This window comes from Gymnogyps californianus, chromosome 4 (genome assembly GCF_018139145.2).
Source record: "Gymnogyps californianus isolate 813 chromosome 4, ASM1813914v2, whole genome shotgun sequence".
Taxonomy (NCBI): Eukaryota; Metazoa; Chordata; class Aves; order Accipitriformes; family Cathartidae; genus Gymnogyps; species Gymnogyps californianus.
In genome coordinates, this window is record NC_059474.1 from 17,106,922 (window position 1) to 17,132,886 (window position 25,965).

The 25,965-nt window shown below is 39.5% G+C and overlaps 2 protein-coding genes across 2 annotated transcripts; both read right to left on the reverse strand.

The window, feature by feature from the left end:
- Positions 1 to 393: 393 nt before the first annotated feature.
- On the reverse strand, positions 394 to 2,999 carry FGFBP1 (fibroblast growth factor binding protein 1). Its single transcript, XM_050896445.1, has 2 exons — positions 2,836 to 2,999; positions 394 to 1,516 (listed from the first exon to the last, which is right to left on the reverse strand). The coding sequence occupies exons 1-2, from the start codon at positions 2,997 to 2,999 to the stop codon at positions 775 to 777; spliced, it is 906 nt and encodes a 301-aa protein (XP_050752402.1). The 3' UTR covers positions 394 to 774.
- Positions 3,000 to 22,537: 19,538 nt separating this feature from the next.
- FGFBP2 (fibroblast growth factor binding protein 2) lies at positions 22,538 to 23,161 on the reverse strand. Its single transcript, XM_050896566.1, has one exon. The coding sequence runs from the start codon at positions 23,159 to 23,161 to the stop codon at positions 22,538 to 22,540; it is 624 nt and encodes a 207-aa protein (XP_050752523.1).
- Between the last annotated feature and the right edge of the window lie 2,804 nt (positions 23,162 to 25,965).

The window sequence follows — 25,965 nt, forward strand, 5'->3', positions numbered from 1 at the left end:
CTTGTATAAGTCATTTTATCTCTGTGTCTCTGTTTACCCACCAGAAAATGAGTGCAATGTGCTTCATAATATAGGAGAAAAGAGAGAATTGAAGTCTGCAAAGTTTTCTGACATACTTTGATGAGATTGGAAAACTGAAGCTTTGCAAAATTATGGAAAAAATCTGAAAATCTTGTTGCCCTTCATTATCACGATGATAACAAACTAATGATAATGTAGTTCCCTATCAAAATGTTGCTTGCACTGGCTGAGGAAGCTGAAGTCTGCAAAGCTGCAGAAGTATTTTAAAAACTGCTTTACAAGCAACAGTTTGCCTAGATTCTGTGAAAGATCAGTCTTTGACAAAGGCTTAACACTTACAGAGAAATCTAGTTCAACACAGAGAAAGAGAGAGAATATTTTGAATATATTTTGAGGTTTATTTTTCTTAATAACTTTTAGGTCAAAAGTATTGTACATAACCAAGAAGTGCATAGCACTGAATTCATCACTTTGGCTAGCACAGCTCAAAGAGGGGCAAGGAGACTACTTATATACTTCTGTATAGAGTATGTAACATCCATTGGTAACACCTTTGCAGCAATCTACATGCAAATAAAATCTATAACATCTTCAACTATATCAAGTGTAGTCTGTTGTGTATATACAAAAGCAGAAAAATATATTCCTTTTTTTCTTATATACACTATATAACATGAGAATAAAATCTGGAATAGTTTGCAGTAACTTAGATGAGATTGGACTTTCATGATACAGAGCTTTAGAAACACTTCCTCAGCATTTTTTGTCTTGGACCATTGTGATAAAAAAGTTGCATAAAGAAAGCAAGCTTTCTGGACAGTATTCCTCAGCCACCTTTTTCTGATCAATATAATCTATGTCTTCAACGCAGTCTTGAGGACTGTGTTCTAGCTTTTTTTCAGTCACAGAGGCAGCTGCTGGAGTCTGAACAACTTCTTTTGCATGATGAATTGTGTTCCCTTTTGCAGGACCCACTGATGTTAGTAGGCTTGAGCGGGTCAACTTGAGATGAGCGCTTCGTGGGCCTTTCCTACATACTTTAGATTTTAGGACACTTTTGGGGTCTTGACAGATCTGCTTCTGCTTCTTTAGGGATCGGGAGACTTGTTTCCAGTAGGATTTCTGGTTTGCTGCATACTGTGCACAGGTGGAAGGGTCTCCAGAGAATTCGCACCAGAACTCGCTGTCACCATGCTTGCACTCTACGTGCACAGTAGCAGCATTCATGTCAGTCACTGCCCAGGTGCACTCAGCATTTTCTTTGGTTTTAAACTTGCCTTTAGGAGATGATTTTCCTCCTTTTGACTTCCGCCCTTTTTCATTTTCTTGGTTAGATTCAGTTTGGTTTTTTCCACCGTCTTCTATGCCTTGTCTTCCCTTTTTTCTTTCCTTCTGTCTTTCACAGTTGGCTAGTAGCATCTGGGAGACCAGAATCAACACACAAAGAAGTCCAAAGCTTTTGATCCACATGGTCTCTGTTTTGCTTGCTATCTGCCTTCAAAACAAACAAACAAACAAAAAATAAAAACATTTTCATTTAATGCTGGACTCCATTTGAACAGTTGCAGTATTTCAGACATGGTATTGCACTGTTCTTTGATACCTATTAAAATGATGTTACTGGCAAAATCCTCTGTCTTTCGTGCAAATAATACCTAGTTTCTAGAACGACTACGTATTATCCTTGAGAACCGTAGATGGCTATGGAGTAAGTCCTTCTGATCCAATTACTTAATTATCTATACAACGTGGAACAGAAGAGAGTCACTCCCAGGACGTGCTACTGCCCAGTGTCTGAGGTACCTTAATTAAAATCTCTTCTGCAGTCAGAGAAGGAATTTGAACCTGGGATTTGTCAACCTCAGATGGATATCTTAAGTTACAACATATAAAGCACTTGTTGTTCCCATGATCTCCCATTTTGTAAATGGTACATAAGTGATTTTGACTCCAACCTCTGGCTATTCTTCAAAAATATGCCAGACAGAAAGGAAACCATTTAATTCAAGTTGAGCAAAATTACTTCTTAGGCATCCTGAAAATTGTCTTAATTCACTGGTTGTGCCAGTATTTCAGTTTACTGTTGAAAAAAATATTAGTAGCCTTTCCAGACACCAAAAAGTAACTATTGATGCATTCTTTGCCACCTTAACTGCTAAACAAACAGAACTACCTTTTCGCTTTTGAAGACACCTGCAGTGTACTGGGCTGTGTCTAAAACTACCAAATTCAAGGGATAAATATGCAACTTCAGTTTTGAAATGTAGCTAGTTATCAAGTTATTATCAAACTGATCCCTGCATCTGCACAGAGCACATTTATTTCTGTAGGTGTTTCTCTTTATGAAGCAGCTTTCAGGATCAGAGCATACCATAACAGTAGAAGGTTTAAATCTGGCATTTAGTTGATCAAATCCCTAAACGTATTTTTCAGATGTTTCCATCATAGCTGTTTCTGTAGCTAAGTTTCCGTGTTAGAAAGCAGAAATTCATGTGTAGGCACGCTAATAAGGAACCTATTTCAACATTCGACTATCTGCAAATATCTTTAGTTATATAAACTTCGAATCTAGAATACATAGGTAGCAGCAGATGTGAGCAGGTCCTACTTTTGCGTAGTTCTTACTTGACTTGCTTCATGCCTTATACTATACACAGAGATTTTTACTCCATAAAACCCTCTTTAGAGAACATCATGTAGTATTTACAGTTCTGTTACAAATACAGCAACTAATAACATTAAAAAGAATAATGATGTGACAGTAACCTTCTGTTGCAAGTGGAACAGTGCAAAAGTAAGATAAAAAAGACATACCTTGCAGAGGGCTTGGAGATACCCAAACACAACTCCTGATGCAACTCGTCTCTTTCAAAAGAATCAGAGCTAGTTGTAAAAGCAGCATGGTATTTATAAAGGCAGAGACACACCTTCAGGTCTCCAGCAAGACTATTACAACACAATAGGATACTCAGTGCCATGTTCGTTTACCTCTGACACACCTCCTTGGAAAAGTGCCAGTTCTCATTCTTAGCACAAAAGGTGGGGTGACAAGGTGTGTTTGCGTAAATTAGATGTTACTTTAGCCAAGTCCTTCCCTCTTCATGAACAATGATAAGAACTTTATTAGATCATGAGCTTCTCTAAAAGAGCTTTTCCCAGCCATTGAGGGATGTATCCTGCAACGCCCTCAACACGTTGCACTACGACTGTGTTTGGCAGAATTTGGGTAGTAGTGTTCAGTGATTCTTTGTGAAACCATTCCACAAAGCATTTCAAAGTTACCTTTCAAACACTTCGTTACCTCCTGTCACAAAAATGTGTTGGAGAACATTTAAAATTCAAAATAAGTAATTATTCTGTATTAAGGACAGCATTCATTATGATGAGATGGTGATAAGCACAAAGCTCAGAAACTAATTCAGGCTCCCTCAGAGTTAGTGACTGTATGGGGTCTAAGAGCTGCGATCAATTGCACAGCACTGATCTATGCTCCTCCCTCTCTGCCAGCTTTTGTGTATGTGAAGAAGTGGGTTACATCATGAGATTTCGTTATGGGACCACGTCTAAGGCATATTAACTTGAAAAAGATGATGACAGTGAAAGAACAAGCATTAGACAAATATAAAAATGCATTCAGAGTTGGGAATAGGCGTCCCTTAAAGAACGGATAGAGCAGCTAGTACCTTTGTAGCTCAGTTGCTTCAGGTGGTTTTACTGGAGAAAAGTAAGTGGGACATTTGTTTTATACGCTTGGGAAATACTTACAAGAATAAAAGGTGGGATGCAAGAAGAGATAAAAGTAGAAATTGGTGTAAGATACAGGCAGGTCTTCCTCTTTGACTCTTTCCCATCAGATATAAATGGAATGAGACAAAGGGACAAAGCTATAGGCAAGGCAGTGTCTGGACTGGTTTGGTGATGAGGAGACTGTTAACTTTCTGTAAAAAAATCAGAAGCCACAAAAGGAAGAAAAAGTGTAATCTTGCAATAAGCGCAGGACAGAAATGTGGGGAATGGGATTCATTTACTTGAAATACTAAGGGTCTGATCTGTGTGCCGGGACTATCTCCTAATCTATGTATGTTCAGCTACCTTGGATGCTTTCCTATTGAGTTCAGCCATCAGATCTGACTTGTGCACCTTTGATTGGCATGAGGTAGTATGAAACTATTCGCAACAGTCCACTAAATGTGAAAGATTTGTGGTTAGCACTGACAAGGGCTAATGAATAGGGGTAAGGATGACTCAAGGATCAGAAAATGTTTAACAGTGTGTCAGGTTGGCTGGGAATCAGAGAACAAGGACAATGTGAGACATAAGTAAGGGAGGGACTGTCTTGCTCAGGAATCCTAAACTAACACCACATAGTATGCACAGTATCATCTGGAGTATTAGTATTTAGCAGGGATCCTCAAAACTGTGCAGCTGCATTATAGTGGCTATGTGCCCTAGCTAATGAGCCTCTCATCAGGGCTAATTACTTTGAGGATAGCATCAAGCCAAAGTGGCTATGCTACTTCAGGTTCTGGCACTAATTTAGGTATGGCTTTATTGTGCCCCGTTGCCTTGCGTAAGCGTACTATAAATTGATTTTTGTGTGACAGATTAGGGGGTTGGTTCAGGCATATCACCAAAAAACCTCCCCACCAAACCACCAACACACACCTCCCTACTGTGGCTGAACAACATCTACAAATAGGGAAGAGAGAGAGGTTACAAAGTGTGTAAGGAACCATGGGCAAGGGGACCAAGCACAAGGTTTACAGTAAGGAACTACACGTTCCTGTCCCAGCTCTGCCACAGACTTTCTCAGAGATATTCACTAGGAGATGCCAGATGTTCTCTACCTGGAAAGGGAATATTCTTGTAGATGATGTTGCAATGATTTTTTTGTTGGTGTTTACAGAATACCATTTACTGGTGAAACTAATCACAATGTATTGAAAATATTTAAGCCTTCCACCACTCATCACTTCCAAAATTGACTATTTTGACAGCTTTGCCTAGCAAAACAGGTTTCAATGTCAGTCTCAGTTTAGCTGCCCCATTGTTGATGGGACATATCAGTGTAGTCTTTCTACTTCATAAAAATGGGGGAGACAGGGAGAGAAAAGGCTGCAGAAGAGAAGATTTGCCTTTCTGGTGTTTGATATTCCCTCCTTGAGGTTGTGGCAGACTGGACACACGTTAGCTCTTCCTGTCTTTAGCATGCAGAAACTTCTGTGGAGAATTCTGCAGCCGAGTGCTTGTTGATATGGGCGATTACATCTTTGAGATGATCCATCTTGACCCAGCTGGACCTCTTGCCTAACCTGGTTAGAGGATTTCAAAATCCCAGTAAACCAAGATTTACTTATTTAGGTGCATAAAATATAGTCTCAGTCTATGGAGTTTGGCCTGAATACCCTGCAGCTTTATTGCTATGCCCCCAGAATATCTTTTTGTTTTGTTTTAATTAGACATGAACTGATGTTTTATAGATGCCTTTTACCTACCTGGGCATACAGTGCATATTCATACTGTACCCCAATAATCCTGCTGGGACCTGCCTCATCAGGTGATTGGAACATTTATTTTCTTCAACTTTCATCTTGAAAAGAAAGTACACAAAATTAAAGTAGGACCTCCTTTTCTTAGGTGCTTAATTAGCAACTTATTTTCAACAAAAAATTGCTGCAAATACTTGTTTATAATATGATTTCCAGGAAAGTCTTTTTTTTCTTTCTGTCATGCACATTTTAAAATATACTTTAGTCTTGCCCTTTGCTGAGCTGAAACGCTGTTTGCTTGTAAACTGTAGGCACAGTTTTGCCGCAGAACAAACAGTGCAGTCCAGTAATCGAAAGACAATTTGGTCCATGCAACATATGGCAAAACTGAACAGCTAATTTGGCAAGATCAAATTTTTGGGGAGGTGTTTAGTTATTAAAATAGAAAGGCACAGAAAACATTTGGCAATGCTAGCAAATAAAAGTAATCACTGAGAATTACAAACATGGATGCCCAAATCCCAATGTGAGTTTTGCGTTGAAAATCTTAATCCAGACATATTCCTGCTGCCTTTTGACTGAAACTTGAGACAGTCAGCATTTTTTAATTTTCATTAGAACTGTTATAAGTAAATCTAGCTGGTGTCTTTCTGCTGTTCAAGCAAAGACAGGAAGAGGTTTTATCCTTATTCCTAACCATAATTCATTGATATGGAAGAAGTGCAGTATTTTCTAAGTTAGTCCTTATTGCTGCTTATATATTATTCACAAATATATATTTTATATAGGAAATTATAATAATTTAAACTGTTAGTTGCATTGGTGCATTATTTGCAAACTGCAGTTTGCTTGTGGTGTCATCTATGTGACATTGTGAAGCTCCTGTTCATTTATAGGTTTTTTCCCCACAGAATAAAAAGTTAATTTTATATACAAACAGTAAAAAGTTAATTTAATTTACAAATAGTAAATGATCAATGTATTCCCTTGACCACCTACAAATATGGCTCCATATAAGAATATCAGCTATTTGTCAGTTATACGTGTAGACACCAGGATGTTGTTCTCCAGCCAAATGTTCGGGCAGAGTGAATTAAACCAGATCCAGCATCAGTGAAGTGAACAGCTGCTTACATTTCAAATTAATGTCCATGAGTACTGTTCTGCAGCATCCAAGCAATCCTGATGATGGAGAGTGACTCACTGCATCAGATAATGTTCCAAGGATATAAAAGGAGGGCTTGATTTTAATGGGACTCCAGGGACATGTGTAGAATCAGTCCCTCTGTCAAAATATTCTTTTTAGCTTAAACAGTTTGCACACAGGCTTCCTGGAAAACTGTGTCACCTGGCACGCTGTACCTCACAGCAGTTCTCTAGAGCGAGTTTGCAAACTTTCTTAAAAGAACAGGATCAGGCATGTGTATTATAAACCTCACCTTCTACTTTTACATATACACTAGAAGTGAATATATATTTGCTGCAAGACCGGAAGAAAGAATGACATTAAGCACTCTACATCTGGAGTTCCTTTAAAAATTACTGACCTGAATAAATGGATGATGTTAAGCTGCAGTTACTTTCGGGGTGGGGGTGGGGTGGTTTTTTGTTTGTTTTAACATGACTAGCATTCCAGGTGTTCCCTGCAAGTAAATGAATACCATCAATGTATGTAAACCAGACATTTGCAGTGTATAGGTACACACATTATTAATATGCAATTCTTACTATAATTAAAACAGACTAGCCTGTTCATGTACTGTTTACTAATGAAATATAATCGTGTATAGGCTGTAGGTGTACACCATTTTGCTGAAAATACCTGCTGAAAGACTAAGTATGTTAACAAATGTGGCAGTCATACCCCTACCTCCAAGTGCAATACCCTTTTTACTGTGGCGGTGGGTTGTTCTCTGGCATCTCACTTCCATCCCTGGGTAAACAAGCTTCAAGCAAGGAACTTGTAACTTTATTTCCTTTTAAATTCTGTAAATCTAGTATCTACAAAAGACAGTAAGCTGACAGCCCTAAACACTGAAGCCCTTTTAAATAGCAACAAAAAAGTTGTCACATGGGCATGCTAGCTTTTCTGTATCTCACCGCCTGTGCCCAATACTTCAGAATAATATTCCAGAGCCTACTGGCATTTCTCTGGAAGAGGCTAGTTAACTTAAAATGTGGTGATGGTTTCAGTGCACGGAGATCTGTTTACTAATTATTTTACATGGAGGCATAATTATTTGAAAGGAAGTTGAAGAAAACTCATCAGTTAACAATAATTTTCAGTTACTTCTGACCTGGAGTTAAATTCATATTAGTTAAATAAATATGAAAAAAGGCACCAGACTCTCTCTTCATTGAGTTTTTAACAGTGTCCAATTATTTCACAAACTGGCCAAAACTGACAACTGAATTTGGCAGAACAGCATCCAAGTGAAAACCAGTATCATGAAACCCAAATAAGAAAGAAACAAAAACTAGCTAATTCAAACAAGTGTTAACTTTAAGTTAATCACAGAACAACGGAAACCTTATGACTGCTGTATATTAATTATAAGCTAATAAGAAGAGCACCTTACAAGACTAAATGGTAAGGTTACTTTATAGCAACCTCCAGCTCATGCTGAGGTTCCCATTTGCAGATGCTCAGACATTTCCATTAAGAACTAAATTCCTGAAACACTGGTAAATTAAGTGAACACTGCTTCTTCATACAGTGGTTATCTGTGAGTGAAACTAACAGCTTAATCATTTTATCCATCATTTGTAGACCTAGTATTACTGATTACCTTCCTCATCTATGAATGCAGTAGTTTTTACTTGCAGTGCTATTCTTCATTTATTTGCTGCATTATGTTGGCAACATTTTGATTAAAATATCCTGAAATTCATTACTGCCAAGGTGTAGATTCTCTTCAGCAGAGGTCTAACCCTCGTGTCTCCCAGCTCACACCTGGCAGTCAGCAGCTGTTAATCTATTACCTAGCTGCTTATTGAACACACTCTCACATGCAGTCAGAAAAGGGAGAGTTTGCTTTCAGACCTGCAGAGTACTGCTTTATCTCGGTAGGCAAGGACAGCGGTGTTTTCAGAAAAATATAATGGTTTTAATTAACCCAAGGAGATCCAAGCCAGTGATGGAGCATGACCACTAGGAATGTGTTTCTGAAATGACGAGGATATCCCTCTTGTTTCATTAGATAATACAGAGGAAAATTCTGTGGACCACATGTATACAGGAAACAAAAAACTTTGATGCCAAATGGAGTTTACAGAGTGTTTCGCCTTGGCAGGAGGAGGCCTTCTGAATTCAAACAAGGCTAGGAAAATTTGAGATGCCTCCTCTCCCTTAATTTTATTGTGAAAGTATGTTGAACCAACCTTAAAGAAAGTTTGCCTTGATTTTGAAACAATTCAAAGACAAAGAAGTATAAATAATTGCAATTGCTAACTAAACATGATTACTCTCTTCCATACAGGATGTTAAATGCTGATACCATGATAAAGATGATTGTTACTATACAAGAGTTGGTGGAAAACATATCCCAGTCTAAGTAGATCCTAAGAGTTTGGTCCCTGCATATTTGCATCTGATAATGCTACAGGGTCACCAAAGAAGAGATGAGATTTGATAGATAAAAAAAAAAAAAAAAAATCTGTTTTTTCTTTGTCTTTAGGATTTAGCTTTCACAGAATACAAAGGCTATATTTTATTACAAAAAAAAATCTTGGAAGAAAAATCATGTAAAATAGAGGGATACTGTACCAAAATGTGTGTTTCATACTGATTTTTCCAATATCAGGAAGAACTTAACCTCAAAATCTGAATTTTACATATTTTCATTTAATTTTAGCTCTAATGGAAGTTATCACTTCTCTGTCTCAATCACGGCTAAAGATTCTCCAAGCACAATCATTTCATTGTCCTGTGGTTTTATTTGAGCAGGCTGGCTGCTTGATTTATTAGCATGGATTCACTATATTCAGGGCGTGCTCAAGTTGTTTTGGCAGCCAGGGGAAACAACTATTGACTAATTGCCATCTTAGTCTGCTAAGACTTTCATAGCTTAGGCCTCTCTGTCTGACCAGAAAAGCTTCAGAAATACAATCAGACAAAGGATTGCTCTCTTACAGAAAGACAAAATGAGTAAAATAATAAAAAGATGCCATTGTAAATTACTGCCTGCCATTAGACTGGAGTCTACTCAGGGTAGTGGCAAGTCATGCATATCTATGAGAAGGAAGAATTTGACACCTTACATGAAATCATCAGACACGTATCGGTAGAACACAAGGGACTGTCTTATGGGCAGTGCTGTTTACCATAAGCACTGAGCTTAACGCTCCAACCAAAAAGTTCTTTCACCTGTCATGAATGCCTGATCTCTCATTAAAGCATTGCAGTAAAAATTTCCCTATACGTTTATTCAGATGAACAGCTGAAAAAAGTCTTTGCATTAAGGCAATACTGGTAGAGTTACCACAGGCAGATGTGGGTAAGAAATGAGACTCAGCCCTCTTCTAGTTCTAATCCACCTTCTCATAAAGGTAAGATTTTTTTTCTTAGTGGGAATTTTAAATGACTTAGGCACTTGTTTTAGTTTTTTTCTGATGTATACACAGTGGTTTCCACTGAATTACTTCCTTTACAGGCAGCAAAAATACTAATTGATCCTGCATAGGTGAAGGGAACCAAGATCAGCTGAGGGTTATAGTGTGGTTTGGAACATTTCAAATATTGACTAGATCAGTGGTGAAATTCTTCCTTGGTGTGGTTGCAGAGTGATACAGGAAGAACATGATTCGAGTTGAAGACAGAGTATGTACAGGCCAAGATGTGGTATATTAGAAAGACATTCCTTCCTAGCTGCTGACCACTTTTTTTAGGTTGTGTCTGGGCCTCTGTAAACCACATCTGATCTGAACTGATATAATCAACAGTATTTTTTTCAAGGAAGATGCAGCAATTATCTTTTCTACCTTTTACTTTAAGAAATCAAAGCAACTTAGATTTCCTTTCTAGTTTTTCTCTAATGCAGTCCTGGTCAGAATAGCTGGACTTTCAAAAGTCTGTTTTTGATACCAGCGATAGCTTTGGTCTTTGTCTGTTCTCAGGATCCTTTCCATAAAGCTTAAAGCTGTTGTGTAAATAAATTAAGCTGTACCAATAAATATACATGTGCATATATACACAAATGTATATATAATATAATAAATATTGAATAGTTTTCTCCCTTCCATTACAGTTCATTAATATTAGTGGGGTTTTTTGTATATTTGTTGAAATAAGGTGTGCATATATGTGTGTGGAGAAAGAATAGATGGATCTACACTGACAAAGAAAGTATATTGTGTAAACTCTGATGAGTTTATCAGTGCCTGGTAATTTTGTGGGTTTTAGCACTGGTTCCAAGCACAGCAAGATGTTTCTAGCACTTGCTATGGAATAAACATTCATTTCAAGTACACTTTTAAAATATAGCGGGAAAATGGAAACAGGAACCAAGACATTTTTCCAGGAAAAGGAAACCAGGAACGGAAAACCAGGGACTTTATGGTGTAGGAGGCTGTGCTGGGTCTGGCTGGGATGGAATTAGTTTTTTATAGCAGCCCATATGGTGCTGTGTTTTAAATTTGTGACTAGAACAGTGCTAATAACACACTGAAGTTTTAGCTATTGCTAAACAGCATCAAGGCCGCCTCTGTTTCTCACTCTGCTCTCTTTCCAGCAAGTAGGCTGGAGGTGGGCAAGAGATTGGGAGGGGACACAGCCAGGACAGCTGACCCCAACTGACCAAAGGGACCTAAGGGATATTCCATACCATATGACGTTGCGCGCAGCAATAAAACCAGGGGTAGTCTTTCTAGAGTAGCTGTTGCTTGGAGACTGACTGGGCATCAGCCTGCTTGTGAGAGGTGTAGAGTGAATGTCTTCGCATCACTTGGTGGGTTTTTTTGCCCTCTTCCCTTCACTTATTAAGCTGTCTTTATCTTAAGCCACATTTTTTTCTCTCTTTTGCTTCTCCGATTCTCTCCTCCATCCCACTGAGGAGGGGGAGTGAGTGGCTGGTGTGTGCTTCATTGCTATCTGGGGTCAACCCACCACAGAGACTTCAATCCTGCAAATAACTAACAGAAACTTTTATTTCAGTGGATTCCAGTTGGAAAGAAACCAACAGAGAGTTCAGTCCATGTGCAGAACTTCCCCTGTGCTAAAAATACTGATGGCCAAGCTACACTGATACCGCCTTGGCTCCATATCTCTAAATGGCGACAGTTATCACAGCAAAGACAACAAGAAGGTACAATCACAGTTGTGACAACTCCTTTGCTGATTTAGATTACTGCATTTGAAGAAACTATTTCAGCTACATGGAAAAAGTGATCTTGGGCTAACACAAGCTATGCCTCCACAAGTCATATCAGCCACCGTAGCCTGATCTATGCACTGACAGGATTAGCCATAAAGTTTCTTCTCCATAATCTTTGGGTTACCCTTGAAACATAGTATAAACATCCTTTAAATGCACTTGGGCTGTAAGGCTCAAGAGGTCACATCTGGAAGGGGCTCTGAAAAGTCCTGCTGAAAGCTCAGCAAGTCAGAAGAATGACTATAAAGGTCTGCGTTTCACAGCTACTGTGTGGGCCGGTAGCTCTCAGCATTTTCAACATCTGACATAAGACTCTGAAGGCACAGAGAAAGAACAAAGGGAATGGCCAAATCTTATTTGCCATTTTCATTTTACTGAGATCAGCCTGTTTGGGCATATAGTGAATAAAAGCCACTAACAAAGAAAAAGGTTTCTTGACCCATTTTTCCAAGTTCTAGTGCAACTTGTTATGGTTAGCAAAAGCTGAAAGGACACGTATCCCTCAACACTTATGACAGATTTGGGATTTGCTCAGTTAACCAAGAGAAGATATGTCGTCTCTGACTATATTGTTCTTTCAAAACTTAGTGTTTTTTCTTGGACCATTTCTAACTCTACAGCTCCTCCATGTGGAGATCATTAACAAACAAGAAATTAATAATCCTAAACACTAGGTATTAGTACTTTTTTTAATGGATTTGCAGAGGACTAGCAGTATTCTAAATATTTAGGACATTTTTTAGAGGTATTCAACCCTTTTCAGCCAGAAACCCATTTTCTAAAAACGAGTGAAAAGCAGTGCAGTAATTCCATACGTCAGAATGCGACTGCTAATGCTGCAGTGTTACAATTCCAATTCTAGTTTAAATTACCCTTTTTTCTCTGTTATCACATGAATTACACAAACTAACTTTTTACTCGTGTTTAATTCTATTTGTTCCTGTGTGCCTGTATAGGAATCTTACATCTATGTCCTACTTCATGCTATCAGGAAATTTGGGGATTTTCTCCTGTATGTTGGAAAAGAGGACCTAAATCCTGGTTAACTAACCTGCTGGTTGGGAGCAGGGCTGAAGGCTGTATCTCGTAAAGAACAGCCTTCCCATAACCACTTCCCACACTGCCTGTCCACAGCCTTCAGAAACTGAGTCCTATATTATTTAATGCAATATTTAAAACAATTATTTAATAGATAGTGAATATTATCTGCATGTTGATGATGACAGTCCAAATGACTTCATTAAACACTAATAAGCATTAGGCTTGGGGCAAACTGAAAAGATAAGAAAAGAGAACCACCTGATATACTCCGCAGAAATTTTGGAGAGTAGGTGCTGGCACTCACCATCCCCTTGCACCCCTCCAGGAGGAACAAAGGTGGTATGAAGAGAGACTGTATCTCCCCTGCCCATTCTCACAGCTGAACTGGAAATGGCCAGTGTTCTCAAAGGTTGTTCAGATAGCTTTCAGTTGTCACAAGGATATCCGATGTATGCCTGTAACTTACAAAAAGTTATCTTTTAACACTTTTGATTGAAGGTTTGAGGTTGAATAGGAAATGGAAGAAAATATGGAAAGAAGAGAGACTTTAGGTGCTGCTAGATTTGGCCTGCAAACCACCCTTTTAATAAATGTCCAATGGTAGAATTCACATGCACTACTGATTGGTACAAGAATGCATCTCACACATGGTAAAGCAGCCTTTCCTGATGCTTTTATAAAGTGTTTCCTTAAGCCAGGCCTCAGAATAGGTAGGGATGGTTGTGGAATTCTTTCTGTTAGCTCTGGTCAGGTTTTGACCTCAGATCTTAAAATAAATGGAGCTAGCCAATTCCTTTTGAGAGCAGTATTTTATAGCTTTTTGAAGTATAGTTGAGCTCAGCAAAGAAACCTTAGTCCTCCCTCGTTTCAGCACCACTAAAAGCCCACAGCTGCTCTGACCTAGGATAAGCTGCTGACTGAAGTGTTCTGCATAACTACGGTCTACAGCACAAAAGGGCTCGATGGGTGCCCCACCACTATGGTAGGGAGTGAGATGGGGTACACCAAACAGGCTTCTTTCACACCAGCATTAGGTTGAAATCAAGAAGAAAAATAATAACATTTGGACAGTTTCTGCTCTGAAAGCACAAAAAGAGATTTTTGAAGGTGAAAAAAATACCGTAATTTATTTGAAGGATGGCGTAAAATAGAATGACTACAAAGGGCAAAAGCAACATTTTTCATTGCTGTCTTCTTGCCGTGTAGACACTTGTAAATTTTAGTTTTGGAATAATCAATGAAATCTTGGCATTCTCAAGGGACCTTTCCTGTTAACCCATCAATATCTACTCTGTTCCTCCAGCTACCCCAGACCAGTTGCTTACTGTTTGTACAAAGCTTTTTCTTATATAAAAACACAGACTAGGTTTTAAATATTATTTTTGTTCCTCTCCTTATCAGCTCTTTCCCCATTCTCTGAATCATTATATTTAAGGTAATGGACAGAAAGAACCAAAGAGTAATGGTTTTAATTAAGTATAAACATAACTAGACCAGAGAAACACTGTTGCATTCAGATGGGAGATTTACATTAAACTATGTGCTGGCACACATAGGCAGGTCTGTATTCACCGGGCACACTATATATATTAATCTGCACTTTACAGCATGACAGATTTATGGTTGGAAGAATTAATGAGATGCGGACAAAGAGATATGCCAGCAGATAAAATTGTAAGCAGCAAAATCTGAGAAAGAGATGGAGTTTGCAGTGCAGAATTTCATTATTGTATCTATATGCATAACCTACTGATTACAGCCACAGTAAAGCTGTGCAACAGGCTGGCTCTGTTTGAGCCCTCGTTGCATGTTCAAGGTCCAAAGCTGGGGCATGTGAGGGATAGACTTTGTTCCCATGTGTGTACTCATCTAGTAGAATTACAAAAATCTGTGTTAAATTTTTGTTTGTACACACATAGTACTGTTTAACATACTAGCTTCTGCCAAAACATCTGCTGTCAGAGGCCCCCTTACATGTTTCCTAACCTTTTAAAGGTGGATAATGATACTTGTCTATGTCAGAGAGATGCAAGAAAGTTACCTTTATATTTCTTTTTTTTGTAAACATCCTGAAATGTACAAATAGAAGGCAATGTGGAAATAAAATGCATTACAATTTTAAACAATTTCTACAACTGAGAAACTAACTTCTGGCTGAGTTCAGTATTCTGTTTTATTCAGTTTTCCTTTCCAGTTCTACAGGCTAACAAGTGATGCACTTACACAAAGCTGTTGTAGAAAGCAGGCTAGCAATTAAATTGTTATATGTCTCTTTAAATAGCAACAATTATTTTTCTTTTGAATAACTTTTAGATAATGCAGGAGAAAACATAGACATGATGATGACATGGAAAATTAATTACCTGAGGATTTCCTTTTCAAATGGATTTCTTCCTCTCTCTCGGATATTGACGTGCCTTTCTTCTCACAGATGCTGAAGGCAGTCAGTTTTCTACACTGCTTTCAAGTCCTTGACAGTATATTTTCTTTGCTCGTGTAAATTATGCTGAAGCTGCAAAGTAGTCATATACTGCTCTTTGCTATTCGAGTTCAACTAATACGCAGATGTTTAAAAGGGGCCATGACATACCCAGAAGAATAATTTGTCTGGTGGTAAGGATTTAAGGTAATCTTTAATTTTGAATCCTGGGTTCTTTCCAAGTCAGAAACACTTATGACACAATCCTCCACAAAAAAAAGATTAATAGTGAGGAAGAAAAAAAAAGTTTGCCTGTTCCATCAAATCGCTGTGATTGATCTATTGTACTTCAAATGAAGTATGTTCCTGCCAAAGGACACTGTTGCTGCTGAGGTGAAATATGTAGTGTTCTATAAAAAGTTTTATAGTTCCCTAAGCTGAAAGAAAACAGTGTTTCTGATTTCTTTCAGTTGTTGACTCACCCTGAGCCAAGAAGATGTCCAGACGCCATGCGATCAGTATGAAGCAAAACCAAAGGCTATTGAATTGATTCCAACTATGTAAAAGATTTCAGGCCCAAGAAGTCAGGGGAAGCAGATGGCTACAGATGACGTTCCTTGTTGGTGCTACTCAACGGCTCTTACCTCTTCTTGTCTGGTATATTGTGAAAAATATCTCCTGTCATCCTGGCGTAGCTTACCTTCATGGCAGACGCAATGTGGATTTCTACGGACAGGTTTTAACAACAGGTCTTGGAACATCTTTCTGATGAGAGAAAGTGGTGCGGGATGGGTCATGGGAGCAGCAGTATTTGAGGCAGGTCTTGGGTAAAGACGGAGTTCTTGTCCTGACGAACCACGTCTCCACAGCCTGCTCTGGCATCCACCCTTGGGGTAAACCCACCACCGCATGGCCCAAGTTCACCACCACGACTCAGAAGACATTGGTGTCTCTCCCACTCTGGCCTCCAGCCCCCGGCAGGGTCCTGCCAGCCACACCTCCCCTGAGCACCGCTGCTCCCAGATGGACCCTGCAGAACAGGCAAAATGCCTACATCTGCCAGCAAACCACCCTCCTCAGCACCGCTCAGGGCCCCACAGCCACAACCCAACCCCAACACTGCAACATGGCCCCACAACACAACAGCACGCAGTCCCCCAGGGCCTGCACAGCCTGCTCGCACCTGGGCCATGGGCAGCTCACTCAGGAGATGACCCTCATGGAGGCCATGCAACTTTTTCCCCACACAAAAACAGGTGCTGCTCAAACACTTGACCTTCAACTTCATTTGTGCCATCCAAGGCATGACAGTCTCAGCTAATGTTTTCTGCACACAGATGTGGATACCCTACTCCATGCTTCCCTCCTGTCACCTTCCCACACTGACCAGGCCTCCCGCATTATCACGAGGGCATCAGATAACCTTCCCCAGCTGCAAACACGAATTTATGGATTCCCACGTTAAATTTCTGGTGTGTAGAAGACGGGGGTTCATCTCAGTACCTTGGTGACAGCACCCATGTGGCCTGCGCCTGCCTTGAAGGGGGGGTGAGAGGGGAGAACAGTGGGCAGCACTCCTGCTTGCCTGCCTGCCGGGCTGTTTTGGCAGAGGAAACGGCGAGGCCCCTCTGTCAGAAGTCAGAGCCTGAATTTTGCTCACCATTTCCTTTGGCAGGAAGTTTCTAGCCCTCTTCCGTTCCTAGGAAAATTCTAAATTTTATTACAGCCGCGTTTGTGGGGAGGGCCCCCTCACACACCATGTTACACCAGTAGGACAAATAAAGGGGCAACCAGTTTCACCATTTGCACATTAATTTTTATGGGCGGCAGCAGTAGCAACAGAATAATGCAGTTTTTTATGTCTGCAGCCAGCAGACCTAAAAGGACACCTCTGTTTCCTTTCCTGACTACAATCATTGTAAGCCCGGAGGCAGCAGGAGCATACCACGGGACGGATGTCTATGGCAAGCAGCTGGTTATGCAAACAGTTTTATAACCTGTTGAGGAGAGGGAGGCGGGGAGGGGAACATGATCTTTCTTCCGCTCCAAATCAGACATCGGCTTCATTTTTTTCTTGCTCTGTACATACTGTAATGTAGCTACTCTGGAAATTCAGCACCTGGCCTCCTGCCTAATGTTTATGCAGTTAACTTTGCATACAAGATGTGAAACAAATAGATTCTCAGTATGTCTGATATGATGTGTCCATGAGATAACACCAATGTCTTGTCATCGTACTGACTGCATCTCTTCCACTTTGTTTTCTTATTCCTGTTTTTGTATATGTATCACACACTCCTTGTCATTGTAAAATAATCTGTGAAGTCTGATGAGAGCAATTCTCTTGTTTGTAAGGGGAAAAGCAGAGAGAGCCAAAAGAAATCTCCTGTGCTGCATCTGACTCCTCCTCAGAGAAGAAAGCAGAGATTGGGAAAAGTAACAGCAAGAAAAACAGAAAAGAGAAATCGACAATCATAAAGCTCCTAAAGAAGCAGGAATTGCAACGGGCAACTTCGGGAAATTTTAGTTTTTCCTTTGTCATCTTCTTTTTGTGGAAGATCGCCATCCCTAAAATCCATGCCATATCAACTACAACATCTATTGAAAAATCAAGAATGCAAGACGTAAGACTGCAAACCACGCAAGAATGACCAGACAACATACCTAACAATTCTCTCAGAAAACACCAGAGTGCACTACTGCATAGTTGACATGATTTACAGGCAGACTAAGCAACATTATTATTGAGGTGTGGATTTGGTCTACTTTAACACAAATAACCTACATATTGCAAACAGCGATTTTCTTAGTTTCGGACACTTGATTTTAAGGCAAACAGACCTGATGTTTTGTGTTCCTTAACACCTGAATTTCCTGTTGATTTTCTCTGCTGTCAAAACCAGGCTAAATAAAAATATGTACTAAAAGACAGAGGCACTGAACATGAAGTTACCCAAGATGATGCATTTGACTTAATAAAAGGATCTGCGATCAGAACATACTTAAGAAAATCGTCTCTCTCATTCAATTTGATATAGTTAGAACGGCTGACCCAAGAGCATTTTTTGCACTTTGAGACACGGATGCTAACAGAGGTGTTCATTATGAAATAACCAGAACTTTTAAGCTTTCTTCCGTGTTTCCATTGTAAATCATAGAATCATTCGGGCCAGAAGGCACCTTGGGAGGTTTGTAGTCCACCCTCCTGCTCAAAGCAGGGTCACAGTAAATTCCGACTATGTTACTTAAACTTTGTCCAGTTGGTCTTGAAAAGCTCCAAAGATGGAGATTCCAGAGCCGCTCTGGGGAACCTGCTCCTCTGTTTATCCTCCTTACAGTGAATGTTTTTCCTTACACCAAGTCAGAACCTCACCTGTATCAATTAGTGACCATGATCTCTTTTCCTCCTATCATACAAGTCAGTGAAGAGCCTAGCTCCGTATTCTCTATAGCCTCCTCAAACGTATTGGGGAGTGGCTATTAGGTCCCCCCTAAAGCCTTTTCCAGGCTGAACAAGACCCATTCCCTTGGCCTTTCCTCACAGCAGTGTGCTCCAGTCCTGACCATCTTGGTGGCTCTCCATTAGACTCGCTCCAGTCTTTCTTGGATCTTAACTATGGGTGTTAAATACACATTCTTTTATACACATGTTCTCCAAACGCATCATTTTGCTTTTCTTGGAGGCTTACCTTGTCAAAGCAGCGAATACTCATAATGCTTCCGTGGGAACCTAAATGTGAGGATCTTGAGGCAGGTGGACTACCTCACATTGCACTGAATTAGCAGCAGAAACAGCGGGCCTGGATATCAGGGGTCTCCCTGGTTGCAGGAATCCAGACAAACATTTTTGCTTGCTGTTCCTCTGTCAAGAAAATAAAGACAAATTCCATCTCTACTCGAGCAGATTTCCTGAGATACTTAAGTATATGGGGACTAACAGGTTAACCTAAAATGAATGAAACAGCAGGTTTCATTCATTCATGAGGTACTTGAAGATTGCATTAAACTCACCACAAACATTTCTCAATTCATCCTTTCATTAATGAATAGCACTTTCATACCAAGAAGGTAACTGAAATGTCACGACTGCATGTTTCTAGTGCTAAACACAATTAAATTGCAATGTAGCTGATACAATCGCAGCGCTGTTATGCTAAGGTGGGGTATTTCAGTTAACATCCAATTTTTAAACATTTTGAAACCAAGATCATTATAGTTAACTGACTTGCTGAGGGTACATAGTGTTGCCTAAAGAAATGCAATCCAAGCCACGCGTCACCTTAGTACCAGAATCTTCACCTTTTTGTAAAATTTAGTGCTTAACTATGTATTTTGGATCCTGGATATTTTACAAAAAGCATTTCATGAAAGAGGGGCCTTTGGTGCAAGACTGTTTGATTTCTAGTTTCCACTTCAACAGTGAAGCTTCAGGTGGTCATTCCAGACAACACAGTGCCAAGCACGGAACGCTGTGCAGCAGAGCTCTGCTCTACTGCAACGAGATATGAGTTCCCTAGGAAACAGTGCACTAGCAAGTATATGCGACATTTGTCCTCTAAGCAGAATCAATGACGACCATGTATTTTTGAGTGTATCATCAAGAGTTCTACAAAGCGTCAGACAACTTTGCTGCCTTCTGTGCTCAGTGCGTATACATAGATGAGGGTATAAAGGGGAAAATTTTCTTCTGGTGAACTGATGAAACCTCCTCTTTTCTCCTGCTGTCAGTATGGTGGGTGACTGATTCTCCCAGACTTCTCTCAATGCAAGGCATTGTCTCATTTTTGAGGTCATCACTGTTGTAATGGATACTACTGCAAAATATTCACTCTGCAGCGTGGATTTTGCATCATACAAAAGAGGAGTTTTAAAATTTTTAAAAGACACACCTCAAGAAAACCCTCGACCTCCCCTTAACATTTCCAAATAGTTCCCAAATATCATTTTGATGCATTTTGCATGTTTGCAAATCAAACAATTATACTCATTTCTATGACAGAAATAAGTGAATAGGTGTACTACTACATTTTTTACTCACAGCACAAAAGCCTGGCAAGGGTAATCGAAGTTACAAATGAAGATTAACCACATCAGATTTATGGCTGACAAAAATGCAGACTTGCTTGAGCTTGCATTTTATCAGCATTCAAGCTGTATTTCTGCCTTGTACATACAACCTTCTGCACTGATCCCATGTTCATTACTTGCTGTTCCTTTCCATGTATTTCAAGAGGTCTGTGGACAGAAAATTATTTCAAGTGTTTTTGGTACAAGGCACAAAGTTTAGTGATTGGACAGTTGCGATCTGGAATTATGAAGTGAGAATTACAAATCTGTGAGTAAAGCTGGAGAAGTACTTAAGTGTAACAATGCCTCGCAGAAACTGTTTAATGGCAAATACAGAGCACTACTTATTTCTGTGGTACAAAGTTTTTCCAGTTATATCCCTGCTGCGAAGCTCACTTGGGAACAAAAGGGATCACTGTTAAAAAATAATCTGAATATAAATGTGTGTTGTAATCTCTGACAACAGGCTATTAGGTCTTGCTTTGTGTTTTGATGAGATTTATGCAAGTGCCCGAGTGCACAGATATGAGTTACCTTTCAGAATATTTACTGAACCCAAACATTAATATTACCACTAACAGATCCTAATAACACTGAACTCTGCAGATGCATCACAGATAAACACTTCTAATCTGCTATGTTTAGAAATGTATTCTTACGTTACTCTCTTATTTCTCCAATCTTTTTTTCCCTGCTAGCTGAAACTTATCACTGTAATATAAACGTAATAACATTGAAAATACTAGTATTAATGAAAACATGTTCACAGTGGGAAAGTAATGACTCAGACCTGTAACTTCTCGTACACATTCTACCAACAATCTCTTAAGAAACAAGCATCAAATACCGTGACTTTATACAAGTAGCACCATTTAAAATTTTAAGAAAGCACACAGAGTATGTTTTCAAAAATCTTATTTTTATTGTTTGCACTAACTGTAGCATCATTTACAGCTTTCACCTCTAACAAATTGAAGCAAATCAGCACACACAAAAACCTGTCTAAAGTCAGCACTCTTAAAGTGGAGCCTTGGTTACATAAATGCAGTACACCTTGGTGTGTAACAGACCTAGGAACAGTTAGTTCATCCTAACGCTTTAAGCACAGTCACTCCAGTTTCATGCATTTTTCAGGGCTGTTAAATTTTCATTTTAGGGGTGCAAAGAGAGAACAGCTACAAGATTTATAGAGATGACTCATTTTTAAACCAAAATTCTTATGTCTAAGTTATTAAACTACAGCAAGGACCCTTCTTCAGCTGTAAAAATTTTGCTCTGCAAAACAAAAAAAGAAAAAAAATTAGTCACTTTGCTGTATTAAGCACAAGTAAGATCATTAGCAGCCTAAACACTTGCTGGCTCATGCTGCATATATTCCCATTTCTGTCAAAAGTTTACACCAGCTCCTGGCTTTCTTTCTGAGACGAAATGGAAGTGGGTACAAAACCAATCACTTCTGCAAAGGCTTTGTCTTTTTAAATCCTGGCTGAAAACCTGAGACTTACCAGACAAGTGCCTGCATGCGATCCCCTATCGCCGCTACAGAAACAGACCGGCAAACCAAGACAGTCTGTTTGGTTTCACTCATTTCTGCAAGTTGTTTATGAACTAATTTTTAAAATTAAAATGGTGAATTATTAACTAGCAGTTTTGATGAACAAGCTTTATCCTCTCAATTTCTGAGTGTAGTTTTAAATTGTTCCAGCTGATGCATTTGTTATTGGATCTGATGCATTTGTTATTTATCTTACTTCACTGGCTTAAATCCAAAAGTCAGCACAAGAGGGAAGGAGTGACAGAAGGCGGAAAACAAGCCCAATTCAAACAGAACTGAAATACCATAGGATTAAGAACAGATAGGACACACACCTCAGTACATACTAAAGACCTCACAGAAGGCTGTCAGGGAGTCCTGAACTAGTAGCCATCACTGGGCGTTTAAGCTGTGCAGCTCCTCAGAAGCCCCAGTACAGGCTTTGCCACGTTAGATTTTAGTGAGCAAGCCTAGAACCTCCCTGTCCACACCCCCGAGAGACCCTGAAGATCAAAATAAAACAAAACTGTAATAGGATTACTCTTAGGTATATTCCGCTATGCTTCAAGATGGGAGTTTTACCTGAAGCAAATCCTTAACCTCTAAAGATGCCAATAATGTAGGAGCAGAAACCATGCAGGGATTCCCAGCAATGTTCCCGTGCCAGTTTCATGGCTTCCGTTTCATTTTCAGACCCTTGACCACGTTGGGTTGGTTTTATAAGAGGTAGCATTGGAGGTTTCCCTATTTTCTTAACAGAGCTTTTCCCTGCTCCCCTCATAGAAGTGGAAGTTTTCTGGACTGATTTGTCCTGGTTTGCTAGGTCTTCTGGCTCCATACCAGCAGCTATTTGCTTCATGAGAGCCTCTGTGGGAGCCTTTTGGCACATGGTGGTCTTCAACACTTGTGTGGATTTGCAAGCGTGCGGGAGCTTTCTAAGTTCCATGGCGATCTGATTCCAGTAAATCTTTGGATTGTTTCTGAAAGCACGACAGACCGATGGCTTGCCAGTGAATTCACACCAGTAGGACATGCCTTGGCTTTTGCATTCAATTCTAAGTTTCATCTCCTCATCCCCATTCATGCTCATTGTGCAAACATCTTTGGTTTTAGTCCGAAAATTGATTTCTTCACCATTGCTTCTTTTCTTTGGCTTCAGCTTCTGTCCTAATCCTCCCATGCCACAGATCACTACTAGGAAAAGAGCAAAACTCTTCATGATGAGAGGAGTTGACTGAGATCCTTGAGCAACACGATCCGAAAAAGTGAAAGCAATAAGTAAGTGGCTGCTCACAATTTAAAGGCTTGGTGCACAAAGAAGCCTCTTTCCAGTGAAATGTGGGATGCAAGGTTTGGGGTTTTTTATAAAAATAATAAAACACACTTCAGTAGGCATGTGCCCATAATTTATAGCCCAAGGGAGTGTCGAATAACCTGTGAACTCCCAAGAAGGTAACAAGACAAATCTTGTAAATGCAGTTAAATACAGGACGATAGTTGTATAACCGAGAAGCACATTCCTATCCAGGATGAACGTGTCATATTTGATTTTTAACAGATATTTTCCATTCTCCAGCTGCTTTATAGCTATCTTCATGCCAGAGCTTGTAAGACCATATTGAAGTAAAAAAAGATAAAAGTGCCAAAGCAATCTATGCAGCTACATCTGGTTGGTTATAAATCTGTCCTACTAATAAAGGCCGATTTGTGGAACAGGTTTTCTGTGGATTTGCACAGTAAGGATGCAACTTTAGTACATTTTGTCAGCACATGACATGCAGTGGGGACACATGGAAGAATCAACTGCACATTCTTTGAGCTATAAAAGATTTTTAGACTTGCAATATTTAAGCAAGATAACGAATAAAGCTTTAGCAAAATAAGGTATTACAGGCCTAAACATAAACCAAACATTTGGAAGTTTTATCATCATTGTCACACCATGGGTTATTTTCAGCCAACAGAGCAGGACAACAGAACTAGCTTGTCATGGGTCTCAGCAGCAGGGAATAGACCCCAGAGCATGTCAGATATTTGTGCTTTATCACCTTTCACTTTTTTAATAGGTATTTTCCTGTTCATAATAAATGAATGTAAAAATGCCATAAAACAAAGGCAAGAGAATAGAAATATTTTAGTGCAGAATCCTGTACTAGCAGTTTCTGCTGCAGTAACTAAAAGTAGAGCTGAGGAAAATCACGGTAACTCCCTTGGCATTCAGGAGGTCATGAGGAAAAATCCCTCCCATGCTACTACAAGGCACAGTACTTTTCTGGTTAGTAAGACCCCACTAGGCCCTTCTTTCAAAGGCATGTATGCTACACCCAGCCTGACCTGAACAGCTTCTGGAAGGGGTATCGTATTATTTAGGTATGATTGAGAAACTGTGGGGTGCTAGAAACCCTGTGTTTAAGAACGGCCATACATAATGGAAGATAACACCATTTTGTGTATCTAGCCACTCAATAGGTATTGCTAAAGAAAAAAACCAAGGCAAAAAAGTTAATTTAACACAGACAGTGAAGCAGAACAAAAAAATAAAATGGCAAAAAATGCTTCTCTAATTCTTGACAATAGAGTTCCTAGCTGCTGTGGCACCCCAGCTAGTCTGAGAGCTGCCTGCTTGAAGATGGAGCCACTTGGAACAACCATTCTGGGTAGCCTGAACCTTGTTCTTCCACTGAACGTGTCATGAAGTTCCCCATGACTAAATACCATTTGACAGAGAGAACAACATTGTTTTCTTTTCATCCCCTCTCTAAGGCTATTTTAATAATATTTTTAGTAGAGGGCTCATTTCTAGCTTCTTGCTATTTGTTCCTCCTGATTGCCTCTTTCAAAGCACAGTGGTGTGGCTCTCCAGTCAAGTCTTAGGAGAAACAGCAATGGTACAAGCCTACTTAAGACTTACAATTCACCCTTCTGCTGTTTTCTGGGGAGTCTTCTCACCCATTATCCAGCTAGACAGAAGAATCTTGTTGCCCACCTCACACTTCAAGGATTTCAAATCCCTACTGCAAGCACTCAAAGACCTCCTAATATTTGACAAACAAATGTATTCTTTACACTGTTATGCACAACAGCACTGACAGTTCCTAGATTAGAAACTAAAGGCATTCGTCTCTCTTGTTCTAGTAATTGTTAGAGAGTTCGAACTACTTAAAAGTTACTTTATACCAGTTTCAGATCTCTTGTTCTGAAAGTTTTTAAAGTGTAATCATGAAAACAAATCAGACTGCAAGGATAAGGAGAAATACCAAAGCTTCAACTCCAGAGCTCTGGTATATTTATGTATTACAGTTAATATGTTACTGCCAAGTGTTTGTCTCACTCCCATCTGACGTTTGTGTGCCTCTGTCTGCCTGTGCTTCAGACAAAACAGCCCATGGACTGTTATATCAGTGGAAAACAACTGTCCTTTTACAAGTTAAGCTAGGATACCAGCAGTGAACTATGGGAGCTGAAGAACTGGTAAATGTTTAATTCTGCTGTCAGTGCTACAGAAACAACAACAGAGGCAAGCGGTAACACCTTGAGCACTCGCAGGGTATGTGGATATCCTCCACAACTCATTAGCTCGAATCCTACCATCTTTGCATGAATCACATCCTTTGTGGAAGTCAAAAGCTCCCTCACCCAGAGTCAATGTTCTTTCAGTCCTTCCTGCTCCAATTCTTGGTCTCTTATCTTGCTTAAGCTTAAGTCATCAATAAAAGTCAAATATAGCAGAAATTTTTACTCAGGGTAAACAAATTCATTTTCATAAGATTCTACCTCAGTGAAACTCTTCTGAGACAGATCTACACAACAAAACAATTGAGAATCAAACAGCAGGTAGGTTAAGCAAGTTCTTTTTTATTTAAATGAACTGGGAACATTTTCTCAAATTAAAAATAGAAACTTTTAAAAATCTGCAGTTCTGAACATTACATATACACATATGCTACATACTGTCGATTAGAAATGTTTCCATTTATGACCTAAAAATGAAAAATTTAAGGTTATTCCAGATTAAAGACTGGT